At 45.8% G+C, this 19,138-nt stretch overlaps 2 protein-coding genes across 3 annotated transcripts; one reads left to right on the plus strand and one right to left on the minus strand.

Moving 5' to 3' along the window:
* The first annotated feature begins 640 nt into the window (after positions 1-640).
* Positions 641-11,231, plus strand: STRADA (STE20 related adaptor alpha). 2 transcript variants are annotated; one of them, XM_082495139.1, is made up of 11 exons: positions 641-693; positions 1,578-1,606; positions 5,229-5,331; positions 5,855-5,976; positions 6,113-6,221; positions 6,341-6,464; positions 7,341-7,512; positions 8,187-8,291; positions 8,558-8,799; positions 9,474-9,516; positions 9,604-11,231. In XM_082495139.1, the coding sequence occupies exons 3-11, from the start codon at positions 5,280-5,282 to the stop codon at positions 9,754-9,756; spliced, it is 1,122 nt and encodes a 373-aa protein (XP_082351265.1). In that variant the 5' UTR covers positions 641-693; positions 1,578-1,606; positions 5,229-5,279; the 3' UTR covers positions 9,757-11,231. The 2 variants fall into 2 exon arrangements, with proteins under 2 accessions (XP_082351265.1, XP_082351264.1); XM_082495138.1 differs by lacking the exon at positions 9,474-9,516.
* Positions 11,232-12,127: 896 nt separating this feature from the next.
* On the minus strand, positions 12,128-18,329 carry LOC309681105 (E3 ubiquitin-protein ligase RNF113A-like). Its single transcript, XM_082494922.1, has 10 exons — positions 18,217-18,329; positions 17,810-17,886; positions 17,581-17,685; positions 16,047-16,154; positions 15,662-15,771; positions 15,351-15,457; positions 14,695-14,784; positions 13,723-13,816; positions 12,940-13,046; positions 12,128-12,420 (listed from the first exon to the last, which is right to left on the minus strand). Exons 1-10 carry the CDS (start codon positions 18,314-18,316, stop codon positions 12,332-12,334), a joined length of 987 nt encoding a protein of 328 aa, XP_082351048.1. The 5' UTR covers positions 18,317-18,329; the 3' UTR covers positions 12,128-12,331.
* Between the last annotated feature and the right edge of the window lie 809 nt (positions 18,330-19,138).

Consider the following 19,138-nt stretch of genomic DNA (forward strand, 5'->3'; position numbering starts at 1 on the left):
TTTATGATCAACACTCTGCAAGCCTAAAATTGCATATTCTATGGTGCGTTACACGTGCGTTTATATATATATTTTTCTTTGAATCACAGAGTTGAATAGAGTGGTAGAAACATTTCTCTGCACAACGTAATGCTTGCTCTGAATTTTAAGCATGAATTCTGGGAGAACTTTAATAATAGATATGTAGCCAAAATATTTAAGTTCTTGAAGACGTCACCTAATTGTAAATAGTTGAAGCTTTTTTTACACCTATTGCACCCAAGCAAGCACCTTTTATTTGTCTATGTAAGGGAGTTGTAGCATGCTGCTTCTTTTTGTTATATGTGCACGTATAAAGGTTCTTGTTGGAATGATCTAAAATTATGTTAACTTTATTGCAAGTGCATGCTGGTCAGGAAAAGCAATAGCAGCTGTGTGGTTGCTGGGTGCCTGCTGGCCTAGTGGCACAAGAAGAGAATAAATATCCTTGTCCAAAGGAAGGATTTAACTCTGATGTTGCAGCTAATCAGTTTCAGACCACAGTAGAGTCCTTGAAGTGTTATGATTCTGTTATGTTTTTTATGGGGGAGGGGGAAAAGAAACTTGTCTCGAGATGGAATAACTAATTATCTGGGGGACTTTTTTCTTTCTCTCAGCGGTGGGTGTCTGAAAAGTTCATTGTCGAAGGCTTAAGAGAGTTCGAACTGTTTGGAGGTAAGTTTTGCTCTTGTTACGTGACATTGTTAGAAATGTTTTATTTTAGCCGAAAGGTCTGTTAATTTGGTTGTAAATACGTATTTTAACAGTAAATGAGATGAAGAAATCTGGTTGTAGCACCAGATCTGGTTATTCAAGCAGGCTGACCACATAAAGTTAATATGGAAGTGTCCGAGATCTAGCAAGCTATTTGGAAATCAGCTTCATGTTGATAGCAGTACTGTTTTCACACTCTGCATTCTGTATTTCTTAGCATGACCGCTTTTTTCCTATGCAATTCCATAGGAATCTTTTTTTCCAGATTTGGGGTTTGGGAAGTTTAATTATAATTTTCCAAGTAAAAATGGATTTTGAAACTCTGATGATAGCTCCCTAGTGTGCCTGCAGGAGAGCTGATTGGTTTCTGTTCTGCCTTGTGCGTAACTAGCAAAATTGCCCACTAGGATGCAGAATTCCCCATCAGTGACATGGAAAGCAACCAAAGCATAGGAAAGATGTCTAGATCTTGAGCTTCCAGGTGGAGTGGAAGAATTTTCACTATTTTAAATAAATTTTAGATAGTTTCTTCTGTACGTAAGTGAAGAAGACATGTAATTTTTTGAATGTGTTTAGAGGTATAATAAAAAAAATTGTCACCTTACATTTATGTTGAATGTATGAACTATTTGAATCTCTTTAATTCCCATACTTGTAGCAAAATTTGATTATTTTTAGTGCTGCAATCTTATATGTAAATTAAATGTCTTTGTCTAAAAAAAAATATTAGTATATATTTGGTATCCAAAAGTATCGTGCAGGGTTATCTACTCAGTTTTCCAACTATATTTTTAATGGGTATCTGTTGAACACAACATGGTGAACAATTAATTTCTTTACTCCAGAGCAGCCTCCGGGTGACTCTCGGAGAAAAGTAAGTGACTTTTGCAGGCTGTGGTGCTGTGGTTCATTGCATGGAGATTATTCCTTGTGGAAGTTTGATTTTTCTTTTTATCTTAGTTATATATTTCATCTCTATATTTAGTTCTACGAGTGTGGAAACGGGTTTCACCCTGGAGCGGAGATTTTGGTGTGTGGTTTTCAAACTATATGTGACAAGTCACAACTTTAAAACTTAATCTCTTGGATTTGTATTTGTGTTGTCATCCCCCCTCCCCCCAGCCTCCCAAGGGTCTCTTTTTTTGAGATAATTTAGATCTGATTCTTCAGAGATGCTAATCTCTTATAACTCTCTTTTAGAATAAAAGGAAGAGGTTAGTTTATGGGACTTCTGAAAACTAGGCCCAAAAGATTTCATGTTGGCCATTCAAACCAGTGTTCCCTTCTGAACTCACGGATTCTGATTTCCTTTCTCTTCCATGTAGAGCAGCCACAGCAGAGGCTCCAACATCAAAACCAAACATCACGGAATGTTCAGTTTGAAGTAACTTTACCTCCTGTTGTCTGGTCATCCTCAGAGCCAATTCCGTGACTGCTTAAAGAGCTTTGCCTCTTAAAAACTAAAATCACTAGCAAACATAGAACGTCTGTTCAAAAACGTACAGCCAAAATGTGGCCGTTGAAAACTACACCTTGATGCTTTTTTTTTTTGCAGGCCCTGACTGCATACTGTCTGGTTCATAACGAACAATGCTCAACACAATTTACAACACAATATATTTGTCTAAATGATTTCCCACCTGCCCACACCATATTGAAACATTTCTCTGTGCAGGTGTTGCTCTAGTTGAAGCTAATTACAAACATGAATTAAATGTGATTTGATTATAACTGTGACAGTTCAAGCTGCTTATAATTGATTTTTGTGCCAGTGTCTGTAATTTACTGGCACAAACAAAGCTGAAAATACGAGATGTATATGGAACATTTTGTATAGTCAAGTAAATTCACACCTTTTTTTTTTAAATTGCTGAGCATTACACATGCTGGACTGGAAGCAAATTGAGATTAGCATCTGTTTTGGTTTTGTTACAGTATTCACTTGGGGTTTGGACACTTTTGCAGTGGTATTGCTGACTCTCATTTTGATTTTTACATCTAAATAAAAGCTTACTTTTCCCAGCAGTTCTATAGAAGAAGGTAAATAATTCAGAGAGAGGGGTGGGAGGAAAATTTTTGTTGCTTATGCTGGAAGCGAGTGAGGGAATGGGGAGGTGGAGAGGAAGGCAGCAGAACAAAAATGACATTCCCTCTTCCTAACTCAGATGAATGTCATTTGGCAAATGCAGATCCTTGCTAGCATCGCATAACTGATTTTCTTATGGCATTTATAACAGTAGTTGCCTTTCAAAGATTAATTTCCTTAAATCTATCTCAAATTAAAATCAGATCAACAAGCCGGAAAGCTAGCTCTTTATGAATGTCATGCCATAAAGCTAGTCATATGGGACTTCATTTTACAGCTGCTTTTGCTTTTGACCATACACCAAAAGTTGTCCTGTGTGAAACCACTGAGGAGCTTTTCCGCAGTATTTCATAAATGACATTTCAGTTTAACTTTTTCTTTTTTTAAAAAACCTCTTCTATGATGTTGATAAATTTCTGGTAGAGCTCCTTTTGCATTAACTCTCAGTTATTGGTCACTGCTAACATGAAGAGAGGTGAGTGAAGACCTCTGATGTACTGGAACACTTAAAAAGGGAATTTACAGTATTTTTCCATTACTGTCGAAACAGCCTACACCATTAATAAGATTAAATTTATTTATTTTTTTTGCATCTGTTTTGTTGGCTTATGCTATATCTGCAGTGGACTTTATTAAAGCAAACCACTTACATATTGCTCAGTGTTTCACCAGCTGTCATTGCTCCATAACGCTGCTTATCAGAGCCTCCCGCTTTCATTTCCTTGGTGGTGCCTTTCTGCTTCAGAGGTTTCCATCTGCCTGTGTGTCTCTCCTGGCAATCTTGCTGTTGACAGGACTGTGTGAAATTGCTGGAAGAAGTAATAAATGGTACAATTGAGATCAGAATTGACAGGCATCTTTAACAGAAGTTTGAAATCATGAATGGAAAGTTGCTGCCTCTTCTCAGCCGAGGAACAGCACCGTGTAGTGTTGTGACTAGAATAAAGGATTTGGGACTGCTGAGATCTCAGGGGTTAGCTACCCTGAAACAGGACCGAGTTGCTATGCTGGAGTTGTTTGAGCTGAAATTATATCATAGCACTGTTCACAAATCTTAAGTTTTGCCTTTTCCCTTAACTGAAAAATATACCTATTTGAAGGTAGTCAGAGAGAGGTAAAATGCGTGCTGTTCAAAGTCAGTGGAAAAGGTGGAACTTGGCAAGCCTGACTGTTAGTTTACTCCCGAAGTATACGTATGGACCCAAAGGTAATTTATGGCAAATTCAATGTCTGTGCTCATTGCGCTACATTTACCCTGGACTGAGTGTAGAATAGCAAGTTCCTTGTTTTTCAGCTGTCGCTGTGTTGTTTCCATCTTTCAGTGATGGACAAAAAGAGTATTTGCTGTCACTCTAGGAAAATGCACAAGCCTTTTCTGCTTCGTGTACCATGAGAAAAGGTCTGATAAAGGGCATTGGCAGTTCATGAAGGATGAGGTGGAAAAAATGAGCTGGAGTTCCAAATGTCAGGAGGAGTTAATGTACTGGAAATTCAAGATAACTAAATCTGGTCTTAGACACCAAATAAATTTGGATCCCCATTAGGATGCTTTCCTTGTGACTTTGGAAATTTGAGGGAGTTTGCAGGTATAATGGAACTTGCAAGAACATTGAAGTTTGTCTTCTGCAAAATTCTGCTTGGAAGGATTTATGTATATGTGAATAGAGCAGATAGCTTTATGTCAGATGTAGTGAAGAGAAGCTGACAGGCTTGGGAGTGCTCTTTCTCCATGTGCTGTGGGGTCTTTTTCTCCACCCCCACCCCCCCCACCCCCCTTCCCGAAGCATTAATGCTTTGCAGTTAAGTTTTTGCTTTCATTTGGAGCTTCTCTTTTCATGTATGTCTGATCTTCACATCTTGAGCTAAGTTGGTTCATCACTTCTACCATTCAGCTAAGCAGCTTCAGCTGCACTGGTCTTATCACAGACGAGCAGCTGAAAACCAGAAGCCACAGAACCAGAGAGGAATGCTGACTGCCCCAGTGCAGAGAAGTGCTATAGACAAGCTTTCCTTTCGCCTTTGCTCAGGCAATGGGATGGTAGCACAGAAGTTTGTAATTAATGAGAGAAAGGTAGTTACTATAAAGTAGTACTTAAGCTGTCCTGGGGAATATTAATTGGCTTTATTATCCAAATATTCCTAAAGAAATGCTAGCTTGCAGTAATTAGGAACCTGTTATGGTTACGTGTTTTGAAACACAGATGTCTGGATCTTCTGAAATGAGGCATCTCCTGGATTTCAATTGATACATAACTATTTAAAATTATTTTTAACAGCAATTAAATTCTCTCTTCTATATTCAGTACTGTCTTATTATTTTAAGGTGTGTGATAATATAAGGAGCAGATGATTTTTCCAGCGTGTGTTCTTTATTTCTTTTGACTGACTTCACTTCTTTTTCTTTCCCCAGGCAAATGAGGCGAGCTCCGAGTCGATAGCTTCTTCCCCTAAAAGGGACACCATGAGCAACTTCCTACCAGACAGCAGCTGTTATGAGTTGCTCACCATCATAGGTAATGCTACTAGTGGGCTGGAGGATTGGAAGTCTGCTTCACAAAAAAAATAACTTCTGCAGATTTGTTGGCCTTTTCTTGATTGATTGCTTATTTTTTACATTAGATGCCTGTCCTCTTTGATCTTAAAATCACTTTAATAAAAAATGAGATGCCAATCCTAAAGGCTTTCAACTGAAAGAGGCATGTGGTGGGTTAGTGATACTGAGCGTGAAATGCAAAGTCAGCAGAAGCAGCCTGAAACCTGTCCCTGTCCTTGGTGAGGCTGTGGCCTAATTATTTTATTTCTACCTCAGTTCTGAGCTTGAAAGACGGGATAATATTACTGGCTAGGAGGATTTCTCTCAATAGGATATGTGCCAAGGAAGGTGGTATCTGATGGAGCCATTACTCTTTTTTCACAAGGCCAAAAATAGTTTCAGTAAATGAGTGTAAAGATTATTTAAAGGTCAAGGAGTGGAGGAGTTCTCCAGAAGTGTGTGGTTCCAGAAGTATTGCTGAAGCTTTAATGCCTTTCTTTCAGGCAGAGGCTTTGAAGACTTGATGGTTGTGAACCTGGCCAGGTATAAACCCACAGGAGAGTATGTCACAGTCAGAAGAGTGAACTTGGAGGCCTGCACAAATGAAATGGTCACATTCTTGCAGGTAACGCAAATCCACTAATACCATAATACAAGTTTAGGAGAGGACAGACAGCAAGAGCAGTGCTAATCCATACTGTATTCATATTTCTGCATTTACTAAATTGAATCAAAATGTCTTTTTTATTTATTTATTTTAGGGGGAACTTCATGTTTCTAAGCTCTTCAGTCACCCTAACATCGTGCCGTACAAAGCAACTTTCATTGCTGACAATGAGCTATGGGTAGTGACATCTTTCATGGCCTATGGTAGGTGGAGACTGAATACCTTTGTCTGAACATCATATTATGTGAAATGAAATTGAAGAGGTGAAGTATCCATGGAGGCTTTTTCCTGACCAATTAAGAGGTGTTTTATTTCTTTTTAGGTTCTGCAAAAGATTTAATCTGTACTCATTTTATGGATGGGATGAGTGAACTGGCTATTGCATATATCCTCCAAGGCGTATTGAAAGCACTTGACTACATCCACCATATGGGCTATGTACATAGGTATTTAAAAAAAAAAAAGCGATCCATTTTCCTTCTGTTAGAAGTTCTCAGAAATCCTGCTCATCGTTAGAGCAGAGTGGATAGTTCAAGAGATGCGGAACGCATTATTGAGTTTTGTATTACTTTGCTGTTAGAGCGAGTCAGTTTGATACTCGTGGGAAATTACATCCTTGATCTTACTAAACTGCATGAAAGTGTCACCGTGGAACAAACATCCCAAAGACCACTGTGTATCTAAAATCACAACTGCAGCTCATGTTGACAGGCTGACTTGTTCGATACTATTGGTAGTCTCCAAACTGAGACTGATAGTGGCAGTGGGGTTATTTTGCCCAGTTTCTGTTGAAGGTCCTGCATCCAAAACTTTCAGTCATGCATTCCTCCTTGCCACAGAAACATTCTTTGGAAACCTGAAAAGTGGGTTAATGTTTGTAGAAGCTGGTTTTGCACAGCATTCAGGATGGTCGATAAGAATCTCGGCCTCCTGGTAGGAGGCTGATCAAGTACTGTCCTGTGCATTGAGCTGCCCAGTAAGTAAGCTTTGGTCCTTTCCAGAGGTGCTCACTAAGGATGAATTTCTGTTTAGTACTACAGCTTCTCTTAATCTCTTTCTAAATCACTGTCTTCACCCCTTAGCATATTTTCCTCTTCTTTGATATATCGCTCATTGTGAGAGTAAATTTCAGATGCTAAAAGTTTGAGGTTATTGGTGGTTACTACCTGTATTGTATGTACTGTAAAAGAAATTCAGCTTACCTATGCCTGCCTTAAATCCTTTGCAGTGCCCTTCTGTACTAAGTCTTCCTGGGGAAGCTGTAAGGAACGTTAACTCCTTTGAGGCCAGAGAATGTGACTATTTTTGCTTTTTTTTTTCAGGAGTGTTAAAGCCAGCCATATCCTAATCTCTGTAGACGGGAAGGTGTACCTCTCTGGCCTGCGGAGTAATCTAAGTATGATCAACCATGGGCAACGACTCAAAGTTGTTCATGACTTTCCCAAATACAGCATCAAAGTCCTGCCTTGGCTCAGTCCTGAAGTCTTGCAGCAGGTGTGTTGAAAAAAAAAAAAAAGCTAGTTTTTAGTGATATATGGTATCTCTATAATTTTCTGAGTTCTTGTGGCATGTTTGGGGAGTGTGTGTGTGGGGGCACACACAACAAAAGACACAGGGTTACTTTTTCTTGCGATAAGCTCTACCCTTTTTTTTCCCTATTCTTTTTACCTTAAAATCAGTGAGCCTCAGCAAGGGGAAACCTGTATTCCTGTCAAAAGGGGCAATTGCTGAGAAGCCCATGTTACAACATTGTCTTTTCTTTCCCTATAGAGTAGGGTGCGCGCGAATGCAAGGAAAAGGAAGGGGAAACAGATTTGGAGCAGGCACAGGGCGAGGGGGTAGAATTTGATCTGATCTCTGTTTGGCTAAATAGTTTTCTTGTAGGTATCCCTACAGATTCTCCCATTAGCAAAGTGTTACATTAGACGCCAGTTACCCTAAGGTGGATGCCATCCCTACTGGCTAGCTGATTTCAATTAAATAAATGTTGCCCTAAACTGTGTGTTTTAAGAAAAAACCCGCCACCACAATAAACCAGCCTATACATGGGTTGTACTATTTCTGCTCTAATCATCTGGGTTTGCTGTTCTGCATATCGAATCATGGGTATTGCCTGTGCAATCACATGGAAGTCCACAAGGCTAATTTTTTTTTTCCTTTTCATGTAGAATCTCCAGGGTTATGATGCAAAATCCGACATTTACAGCGTAGGGATAACAGCCTGTGAGCTGGCAAATGGACACGTACCATTTAAAGACATGCCTTCTACTCAGGTAAGGTTTAAATGCTGTTCCTTTCTCATTCTTCATCCTGGCACATGGAAGTGCCTTGCTGCACTGGGATGTGAAGACAGAAGGGTGCTGTGCCTACCTGAATTCCCTTCTCATGCTTTTTCCATAGAACGCAGTGCTTCTGTATTGAACCTTTGGTGTCAGAATAGTCATGTCCAAATTCTGAGGACATTAGAAATCCACTGAGAAATCTTTTAAACTGTCTAGTCTTTGTGCGTGTGTGTGTGATGTTGCTCCTTCTCTTCCAGATGCTCTTGGAAAAGCTGAATGGAACTGTTCCCTGCCTGCTAGACACCACCACAATTCCTGCTGATGAGCTGACTATGAAGACCTCCCGTTCAAGTGCTAACTATGGGATGGGCGAGAGTATGGCTATTAGCAACGTGAGAGCGGCCAACGGAGAGCCAACCCTGCACCCTTATCTTCGGACCTTCTCTACCTACTTCCATAACTTTGTAGAGCAGTGCCTCCAGCGGAACCCTGATTTCAGGTAAATCCAGGTGAAGGCTGCTCTTGACGGACCTGCACTATTCTAGGGCTGATTAAACCGTGAGAATCAGCAGAGGTTGTTCAAAGTTTTCTTTCCAAAAGTGGAGTGGAGTGGAGTGAGGATGTGCTGCATACAATGAGAAGGGCAGTCCCAGTGTATAAAACAAGAGCAGTGTTAACACTTTGAGATGCTTTCTATAAGACAGTCTGAAGAATTATTTCTTTGGGGGGTAGAGCGGTGCTGCATGTCAGGAAAATAAACTGAACAACTTGACTTTCTGATACCTGTGAGACTGTGTTTACCCAGTTTCCATCACTGCGAATGTCTGTTGCTCAGCCGGTAGAGAATAATGATGGGGAGTGATCAAGAACTGTATTTTCTTCTGTAGGGTTGCCTTTAGCCATGACAAACTTCTCTAGCATACCACACATCTCGGAAGCTTTCCCTTGACCAAACCTTGGGGTGTGCAAGTAGATAACTTGCACAGAAGAAGGTTGAACTGCTTGCATAAAACATCATGTGAACATAATAAACAGTGGTACAGGTTAGGAAAGGGAGATACCCTATAGCTGAGGCATGAGAGAGGCAGGAGGGACCCCGCTCTTTTCTATCTTCCACTAACTGATGCAATTTCTTATGTGTTTGTTTTTTTTTATTCTAACTCCCTTCTACAGGCCAAGTGCAGGCACTCTGCTTAATCATCCCTTTTTCAAGCAGGTAAGGAGCTCATTTAATCTGCAGATAAAGAACTATAAGATAATAGATAAGGCAACTTATCAGCCGAGTTCTCTCCTTTCTGTGCAGATCAAGCGCCGTGCTTCTGAAGCTCTTCCTGAACTTCTGCGCCCTGTCACTCCCATCACCAATTTTGAAGGAACGCGGCCCCAGGATCCCAGTGGCATTTTTGGGCTGGTGTCAAACCTGGAGCAGCTGGATGTGGATGACTGGGAATTCTAGAAAAACAGGGACTACACCTGGTTCTGGAGGAGCTTTCTGGACATTGTAATTTATTGGTCCTGTTCATAAAAGGTGATGAATGTTACACATAGAAGAGTTTACAGGTCCTTGGGAAGGAACTTCAACTGCCTCTTTACTTAGGAAGTAGCCTGGAAACAAATGGATCAACCCCAAGGAACTGTGGAGTATTCCAGATGGTGCAGTGCCCAGAGCCCCAGTTCTTGCAGCTCAGCACTGGTAGATCACTTGAATGGGTTGAGTGAGTCTGTTTAGTCTCTATTTATGTGTTTCTAAAATCACTGGCTTCCTTGTATCACAGTTGAAGGCTGCATGTCCCTACCCTCTTTGGTTCTTTCTCTTTTAAGGGTGCCTTAGAGTTAAGGGGAGGCAGGCGCAGCTCTTAGTTTTGGGCATTCTCTTAGAGCTAGTCTGATTACTGCTACAGGGTAAGTGTGGAGGGTGGGGGGAAAAAGGGATTATGTTCTTAAATTTAGTCACTGCTTTGTGATGGAAAACAGAAGATCAAACATGACCAGATTATGTTCCAGGCTCGTTTGTTGCATCAGGCATTCCTCTGCAGCACTGGATTCTTCCAGGTCTGGAGAGGCCTTTTGAAGACTCCTCTCACTTGATGCTGAGCACTCTGAAGCCCAGGTCAGACGGGGCATTCCAGCCTCTGCTCCCATGGCTGCCTGGGTCACCAAAGCAAGTGTGTACACGTGTGCAATGTACCAGCTTTTTTATCCCCACAGCACACCTCGTTGAGCCTCCTGTTAACTGGGCTGGTTTCACAGCACCTAACACTCATACCAGCTTGTTCTCAGTGACTTACCCTGGCACAGAGGAAAAATAAGTTGATTTTCATGCTGAATCCTCTTGCTCACGACTCCTCTTTGAACATCATGTACAGAATTGATCTTAAGCCTTCCATTACTGCTGCTGTTCTGCCTTCTCCGACCGAATGACAGGTAAAAGCTTGCTTCTCACGTGGCTCCCCTTGATTTGTGGCTGTGTGACTCTGCCCTGCTGCTGTGGCAGCTCTCCCCCAGTCCACAGTATTTGTTTTTTTGAGGTGTATTTAAGGCTTTTAGTTTGACCCTTCCAAGGACTGTGGGTGCTGGATGTCTTTCTACTCTTTAATGAAGCACTGAGAATCCAGTCCTGTAGGTGTGGTTGATAGGAATAGTGGTGCTGGCAACAGGTCCTTCTTGTGTTTATAAACTGTACTTGAACCCAGATAAAGTTTGTTACTCTAGTTTTTTGCCAAAACAAATAAAATATTTCTGAAGTTTTTTTTTTTAAGTCTGCTGTTGCTGCAAGGTGATGGAGTGGACCAGAAATGATGACGCAGGCTGCCTGTGCATGCTTACTCCTTACTTAAAAAGCTGCTGCTTGCACCCCAGCTGGGTGGCATTAGAACATACCCAGATGAAGGCAGCTGCTGCTGTACAGCTCACCCAGCAGCTTGCGCACTGTTGATTGCAACTGCCTTCGTGTTTCAAAACCATATTTCCTTCAACTAAAGTGAGGAGCTGCAAACAACTGCTCTTGCTCTTTTCTGAAAGTTTCAGTAGAATGCCCTTGTTCTCCTGGAGCAGGGGTGTTTGTAAGGGCAGACTACACCAGATAGGACAGGCCCACTTCTACCTCCTCTCTAGGATCAGGTTTGGCTCCTGCTTTAATTTTATTATAGTACGTAGATCTTAAATTTCCTAGCTCATTATGAAGTCTGCAGCTTGCAAAAAAATTCTTATCCTCCCACAAGCCTGGACAGGGACTGGGTCACAAGAAGCAGCATAATACTCAGCATAAAACCTTTGGGACTGAGTTAGTGATGGCTTGGAAGAGATGGGTTTCCTCATAGAAGAGGGATGTTTCAACAGGTGTTGCCCACTGACATTCTAAACTTCTCTTGAATTCTCCCAGGAACTAAGAGGGAGGCAGGAGAGAACTAAGAGGGAGACAGGCGGGAAAACACTGAGCTATAATAAATCACAAATAACTGCAGCGCTCTAGCCTGCTTTCCCCTGAGTTAGCATTTTTAGGGTGAAGGATGAACTTAATGCCAGCTAATATTTCTCATCCCTTTCCAAGCTTTCAGCTCACTACATGCTCAAAGATTATGTACTTAAATTAACTTCCAGATAGTTTTATGCTTATACAGCAGCCTGAAGCAAGCAGGATCAGCACAAAGTTAGAAGTGAAACAGCAGCACCTTGGTCAAAAAAAGAAGTTACGAAGTAACTGAATGCGCAGCCTTGGACACCTTCCCCAGCGCACTGCTGCACTTGGAGGCAACTGCTGGGGTCCTGCTGGCAGCACAGTGGTAGACAGCCGTGCTCAGTCTGACCTTAACTTTACTTACTTAAGTCTTACCTTACTTACTTAAGTTCTGTCTTATGCCTTCACAGAGCAGCACACAGGTAGTCTGGCACACTCAGGACACCGTTTTAGTAGCTGCTGGTTGGATTACACAAGCACTGGGTACAGCTGCTGGCCCCAAGGCAACTGCTGTGAGCTTTTTTTTTCACCTACAAAAGCTTTATTTGGCTACATACAAAACGCGGTGCTCCTGCTACTGTGGCTCCTCTTCATGGTCTGAATGCTGCTGCTCTTCCCCCTCTTCTTCCTCTGCTTTGTGTTTTTCCAATTTTGCCATGAGCTCTGAAAAACGGAATAGGCAGGATGAGACCACAGGGGCTGTGCCACATCAAAGCCAGATGCTCAGGTCCCTTAAACACCCATCTCCACAAGAAGCAGGGCAGCTACACTTGCCCACACACTGGTTCAGCTAGGAGCTAGAAGCTACTCACCACTTGCTGAGTCCAGGGCATCAGATGTTACAGCCAGAGAATCCACCAGTGCATTACTGCCCTGGCAGCTATGGCATCAGACCAACAGCTGGCTACCTCTGTCCCTGCAGCACCCACCCCGCACCCACCCCAGGACTCGCACTCCCCAAGTTCCCCACCTTGGCAAGCACAGATGCTCCTTTTGCACCTATGGAGCCACCCAGGCCATGATTTAGTCTCCTGGCACTAAAGGAAGCTCTGCCAGCAGCCAAGATCTGCGAGCTCCAGCTTAAGGCCAGCCAAACACCAAGAAGATACCCCAGGAGCTGGTGCCTTTGCTGCTCCAGCCACTCCCACTGAAAGCCCTCTCTCCCATGGGGGTCTGTTTTACCTTTTGCTGGGTTGAAGACTCCATTGGTTTGCTTGTCACAGACGTAGCAGCGCTGGGATTTGCGATAGTGTTGGAGGGCACAACTCTCACAGAAGTAGTGCCTACACCTGTATGGAGACACAGATGCCACTGCAAGTCACCAGATACAACCACTGTGTCCAGGAGTTAGAAATTATTGACTGCTGATTCCTGGAGGGATGCAAAAGTGAGCTGCAAGCAGAGCTTCATCTGCATGGTTGTCCCCCATGAAAGGTGTTTCAGCATTGCTTCACTGATGTGGAGTGATAGCACAGAGCCACCCCAGTGAGCTCTTCCAGACACCAGGTACCCAGTACGACAGGCAGCAGTGAGGGAAAGGGCTGGCAGCATGTGATGTCCGTGCTGCCGCCAGCCTGCTCCTCATCCTTGGCAAGCTCCAGGCTTCCCCAACAAGCCAAGTTTCTCTGCTCATGCAATGCAGCGTGCCATTCGGTGTCCAGGAAGAATGAACGCATGAAAACAAAATCTCAAGGTCAAGGGGAAAGATGATGTCTGTGGAAATCTAAAAGATGCCCAGACAACAAAGGCTTGAGCTCCCTTCCAAGGAGATGCTCCAGATGCAGTTATGAGACTTCCTCATTACCAGAGAGGGGATTTTCCCACGCACCAGAAAGCCAAGGGAGACAACAAGCAGGTTCCACCCACCAGCCTGTGAGCAGTGTTAGTACGTGGCTTAACAGAGAACGACTAGTGGACTTGATCAATAGCAGGCACTTTGCTCCCCATGCCAAAACAACCACTCACTTGGTGACCACTGGGTTCTTGAAGGAACTTCTGCAGATGAAGCATTTGAAAGGCATATCCTCCTCATCGCTGCTCACCTCATAGTTTTCCTCATCTGCACAAGAGAAAGTTAACCAGACTGGAGCAAGAGCAGAGGCAGCCAGACCAGCCCATGCGTGGGGCGTGAAATATTAAATATGGAGAGAGTACAGCAGGTGGGATTGAATCTCTGCTGGAAACAATAGAGTTCTGGCATCTGGGTGTTGCTGATGTCACTAACACATGTGGGACTGAGATATAATTAGGTCTAATGAGCCAGCGTGCTTGTTGCTCATCTCACAAGAACAAATTCTTTTCTACCTCGCCCACTGGCTGCTATAAAGAGACATATCCTCCAGCCCCCTCCTATTTTTCAGATTTTCTTCCAAACCACCTGCCACCAAACTCTTTGGCTCCAACTGTACAGAGAACACCCTCTTTCCCCTGGCTGCACAGTGGTTCATGAACAACACTCGTGAGCCTTAGGCCACAGCTATGGACACAGTAAGTGAGAAATAATGATAGGACATAGCATGAAAGTATCCCAGCACCTGGGCATCTGCAGGGGCAGATGGTCACATCTCCCCAGCTCCACACAGCTCACTGCTGGGACCCATACAACAGCAGTGCTATCCTCTTCTGAATTTCTAATTCCCTCTGGTGGCAGTCAGTGGTTAACTGAAAGCAGCAGATTTGCTCAGCACTGTCAGTGGTTACTGCCCCTATGTTTATCCTGCAGCAGGGAGTTCCACAGCTTTGGAATAGAGTCCTTTCTGTCTAATATTAATTCAACCTGCAACTCAATGCAGTTTGAGACAGCAAAGGATACATTTCCTTCTTAGTGATCCAGTATCCCTAAGTCACATTCACTTTAGGGCATGATAAGAGGCAGGACCTGGTGGCCTCATCCACCATTAGCTTAGGGAGAGGGAGAGCAGAGGGGTGGTGCCGTACCATTGACTCCGTATCGGCCTTCATCCAATTCCCGTTCGATCTGCCAGCCGTGTTTGTAGTCCGAACGGTCGTGGAGGAATTTGCAGCTGTCTGAGCAGCACAAAGAAAGAAGAATTAACGCTCTACCCCACACAGCTGAGCTGTTAACTGGGCACCTCATTCAGGGGCAGCCTGAGCTCTGCTCAGCAGAAGGTGAAACCTGATTGCTTCCCCACCCACCTGCACTCCAGGGCAGTGCCAAGCTCCCGGAGCAGGCACAGGACCCCTCTCAGGGTTGAAAGGCCACGAGGATCAAGCTCTGTGTGTCACAGAGACAGTTGCAGCATTACACACATGGGAAATGGGATAAGGAACAGGAAATCCCATCCCTCACATGGCCTCAGCAGCCAGAATACCTGTGGGAATGTAGGTCACTGGACACAGCGCTCTTAGAACCACTGATTAGAGGCCATCAGCTTTCATAAGGGCCAACGCAAGTGACAAGAACACTACATGAAACAGCTCTGCAAGAGCATCACACACCAGCTCTGCAACAAGTGCCTGTAAATCAAGTTAAGTGCACATCTTAGCGCCACAAACACAGGATCACAACCTAAACTGGATCCCTTGGCAGATCTGGTGCAGTGCATGTTCAGCTACAGGCAAGATCCACTCACCTCCAAAGCCGCAGAACCCAGTTTCTTTGTAGTCCTTGCAGATGTCAGGCTGGTAGTCCCACCGCACTGTGGCCCGCAAGTGCTCTGGAGCACGGATAGGTCCTTTTCTGAAAGGGTGGGAGAAGGCTCAGGCCGGCTGCGCAGCTGCAGTGGAGAAGGCCCCTGGGGGCCTGGTCAGAACCAGACACCGGACTCGTTAGACAGGAAGAAGCTGTCAGTGACAGCAAAGTTCAAGCCCCAAACAGATGCCTTTAGGGATGGTGCCTGAGCTCCTCTGTGGTCCCAGTCCTCTGAGGCTCATCCCAACCTACCTGACCATTCCTGAAGAGGCATTCCCCATCGATGTGTCCTTGGGCTTTACATACTTCTGGTAGTTGTTGATACCACGGTAGATTTTATCATCTTCCTTTCCTCTCAGCTCCTAGGAAAGCAAAAAGAAAGGTGATTAAGGATTGGGAAAGCTTCATGACACAGATTAGCTTTCACCTGTCTGACACCAGTCTCCCTTATTCCCTCCTGCCCTTTCTTAATACCAAGATGCCAATAAAGCCAGAAAGCTCCCCTATTTACAACTTGGCTTTCCAAATTTCCAGGAAGGAAGAGACTCAAACTCTTCTTGGTGTGCAGAAGGAGATAAGTAAAGCACATGCTCTCCTGTTGCAGAACACTGACTCTTACAGAGCATGGCTGACTCACCTCCTGGATTTTCTGGCTGCGCTCAAAGATGGCCTGGGCGTCTTTCTCCTTCTCCGTGTCCAGTTCATACACTGCTGTGGCTCCCATGTCTTCTGGGCCAACAGGTTTCTGAAAAGCAAGAAGAACTTGTAACAACAGCGAAGAGAAAACCTGTAAAAGACAGAGAGCTCCTTGGCTACCTGGAGGGTCAGTCACAGAGCAAGTACCGGACACGGTCTGCTTTACTTTACCTACCATTCCTTAGCAACTGCCAGGGAGAATCTCCCATGGTCTGGATCAAGCCTAGGGCTTGCAGGAAACACTTGTCCTTACTCTACTCCTTCATGCTCAGCCTCAGCTTAGCTGGAAACTGAACTCAGGTCTCCCATGTCCAACACTTCAATCATGACACTGTCCTGCCTACACTCAGGATGTTACGTCTGAACTTTCAACCCAGCTGTGGGTGGCTTACATTCAGTTTTAATGCAGTGATCTGGTTTAGGTTCCTCTTTAATGGACTGAGCAGACACCTATTCCTAGTTTTTATCAGATCTTCAGGAACAGCTGCACAGAAACCAAAGAATAATTACGGCCAGCCTCAATTAAAACCAAATGCAACTTAGGTGCCAAAAGCTTCTGGAGCCCCAAAGCTGTCATGTCCTCCTGTTCCCTTCCAATTCTCCCACAGAAAGGAGGGCTAACAATATGCTGCCCCCCCGGCAGCAGCCAAAGCAGTGAATAATTATAGTATGAGGTTATATTCATACTAATCTCTAATGTGACAAGGAGACCTCAGTCTGACCCTGCAGCTTTGACTGGGGACATTTAGGCAGTATTTCCATTTTACACAGAGGCACAGACAATAAGGAAACAGGTCCAAAGAGGAACATGTGTTGATACCTGCTTTTAATCCTAGTTATATCCTGCCCTTGCTCATACTAATGGGCAAAACTTCACTGGATCAAGAGGAAAGTTAAGAGAGAAATCTAGTGGGAAGAGCAATTTAGGCCATACCCAAACCTTCACAGCTGACTTCTCTCCACTCCAGATGTTAACAGGACACTCAGGACACCACACCCATCAATACCAAAAAAACCAATGACCTCCTTCTGTAGCTCTCACCTCATCACTAGTCTCAAGGATAAGGATGGGAGCACCTTATAAGCCACCTTGAATTCTTTGCGGAGGATGATGGTCTAAAACTGAAAATATGAACCCAACAGTAGGGAAAATCTGATTCAAGTGCTCCCTCTCCTGAAAATTTTGTGCGATGTTGGGCAAGTCCAGTGGCATCTTGGGGTTTTAATTCCCACCTCTAACGGGGAAAGGCTTTAGATGGCCTTCTGAGGGTGCAGGGTGTATTAGGGGAATAAAGCTAGCACAAGGTACTTGTCTATTTAAAGGGAAAGGACAGAGAGGTGCATCTATAGAAGAAAAAAAAAAAAAGGAATTGCTGATTCCAAATCCACAGAGCCAAATTCTCTCTATCAAGTGTGGGATCTGCCAGTCCTACCTGACCTCACACCCCAGAACCACATTCTTGTCCAGTCCTTACCGCCGACCTTGTTGATTTGTAGGTGACTCCGATCTCCTTTGATGGATCCTCATCGTCACTGCTGCTCAGCGCGTATGCGGGCCTCTCCTTTGTGGATCTCCTGGTCTGAGGGGCAAGAAGACAGCAAGTATGAAGGACAGAAAGCTCCAACACTGTGCCTAGCTTGAGCTTGGCAGGCCACCGCAGATGCACCTCGGACAGAGCAGTGCCCTCCCGCGAGCTCCCTTACCTTCTGGATCATGGGGTTGGGGGTGTCCCGCCGCCGCTCCTTCCGCACCACTGTGCTGCCCTCCTCACCGCTGCTCTCTGAGGGGTAAAGCCCAGGGGTAAGGGTGTGCCCGGGGGCAGGACCTCGGCCCAAGTGCAGGCTCTGCTGGCACCCTCCCCCCTCTGCGGGCTGGGGACGCCCACGGGAACGTGCGAGAGGCCAGCGGAACCCCCGAGGGCGGTGGCACGGCCGGACATGAGCCCTTCACCCCTTTCACCCCCCGGACATCGGTACGGCTGGAGAGGGATGCGAGGCCCCTCCGTGTGGGGGCAGCGCTCCGGGGCGGCAACAGGCCCTCCCTCGCCTCCCCAGGGTATCGTAACGACCCGGCTCCCGACGCCCTCCAGGGGCCCTCCGTCAGCCCTCACCCTGCTCCTGGTCGCTGCTGGGCCGCTTGCGCCGGCCCCTACCCGCCGCCAAGCCCCGCTTCTTGAAAACGAAGCTGCAAACAGAACCCTCCTCCGCCATCTTGCGCCGACGACCACTGACGGCGGCGGCTAGAGCGGCACGAGAGACACCCTCCCATCCCCCCGCGCGCCGCGCCGCGCCCCCTGCCGGCAGGGAGGACTGGGCGCCCCGAGCGGAGGGGCGGGGCCGCGGGGAGAGCGGCGCCCCTGCGGGAGGGCGCCCCCTGCCGGCGGGGAGGGCGCAGGGGAGGGGCCGGGCCGCTGGAGCCTCTCGGGGCAGCCCCGGGCCGCTCCCGCTCTCCTCCGCCCTCCGGCGCCCCCCGGGCCGGCCCCTGCCCCGGCCCGGAGGGGTGCAGGGAAGGCCGAGGGCCGCGGTGCCCCGTCCCCGCTCCCCTTCCCGCCTGCTCCGGGCCCAGTGGGTGCCGCGGCCTGCGCGTCGCCATGGCAACAGGGGAAGGGCCGAGGCCCCCGCCCGGGCCCAGCCGGGTGTAAGGGGGGCCGTGAGCACGCGGGGGGGGTGTGTGCGCGGGTGTGTGTACGTGCACAGATTTTTTTACAGGACTTTTTACTCGGGCACGGAGCGATAGGGTGAGGGGGAATGGCTTTAAACTGGAAGAGGGCAGGTTCAGATGGAACATTAGGAAGAAGTTTTTCCCTGTGAGGGTGGTGAGGCCCTGGCACAGGTTGCCCCGAGAGGTTGTTGAGGCCCCATCCCTGGAGGTGTTCAAGGCCAGGCTGGACGTGGCCGTGGGCAACCTGGGCTGGGGGGAGGTGTCCCTGCCCAGGGCAGGGGGGTTGGAACTCCATGATCTTCAAGGTCCTTTCCAACCTAAACCGTTCGATGATTCTATGATTCTACCTGTGTGCATGCATGTGTGTGCGT

The sequence above is a fragment of the Vanellus vanellus genome (genome assembly GCF_965231255.1).
Source record: "Vanellus vanellus genome assembly, chromosome: 24".
NCBI classification, from domain to species: domain Eukaryota; kingdom Metazoa; phylum Chordata; class Aves; order Charadriiformes; family Charadriidae; genus Vanellus; species Vanellus vanellus.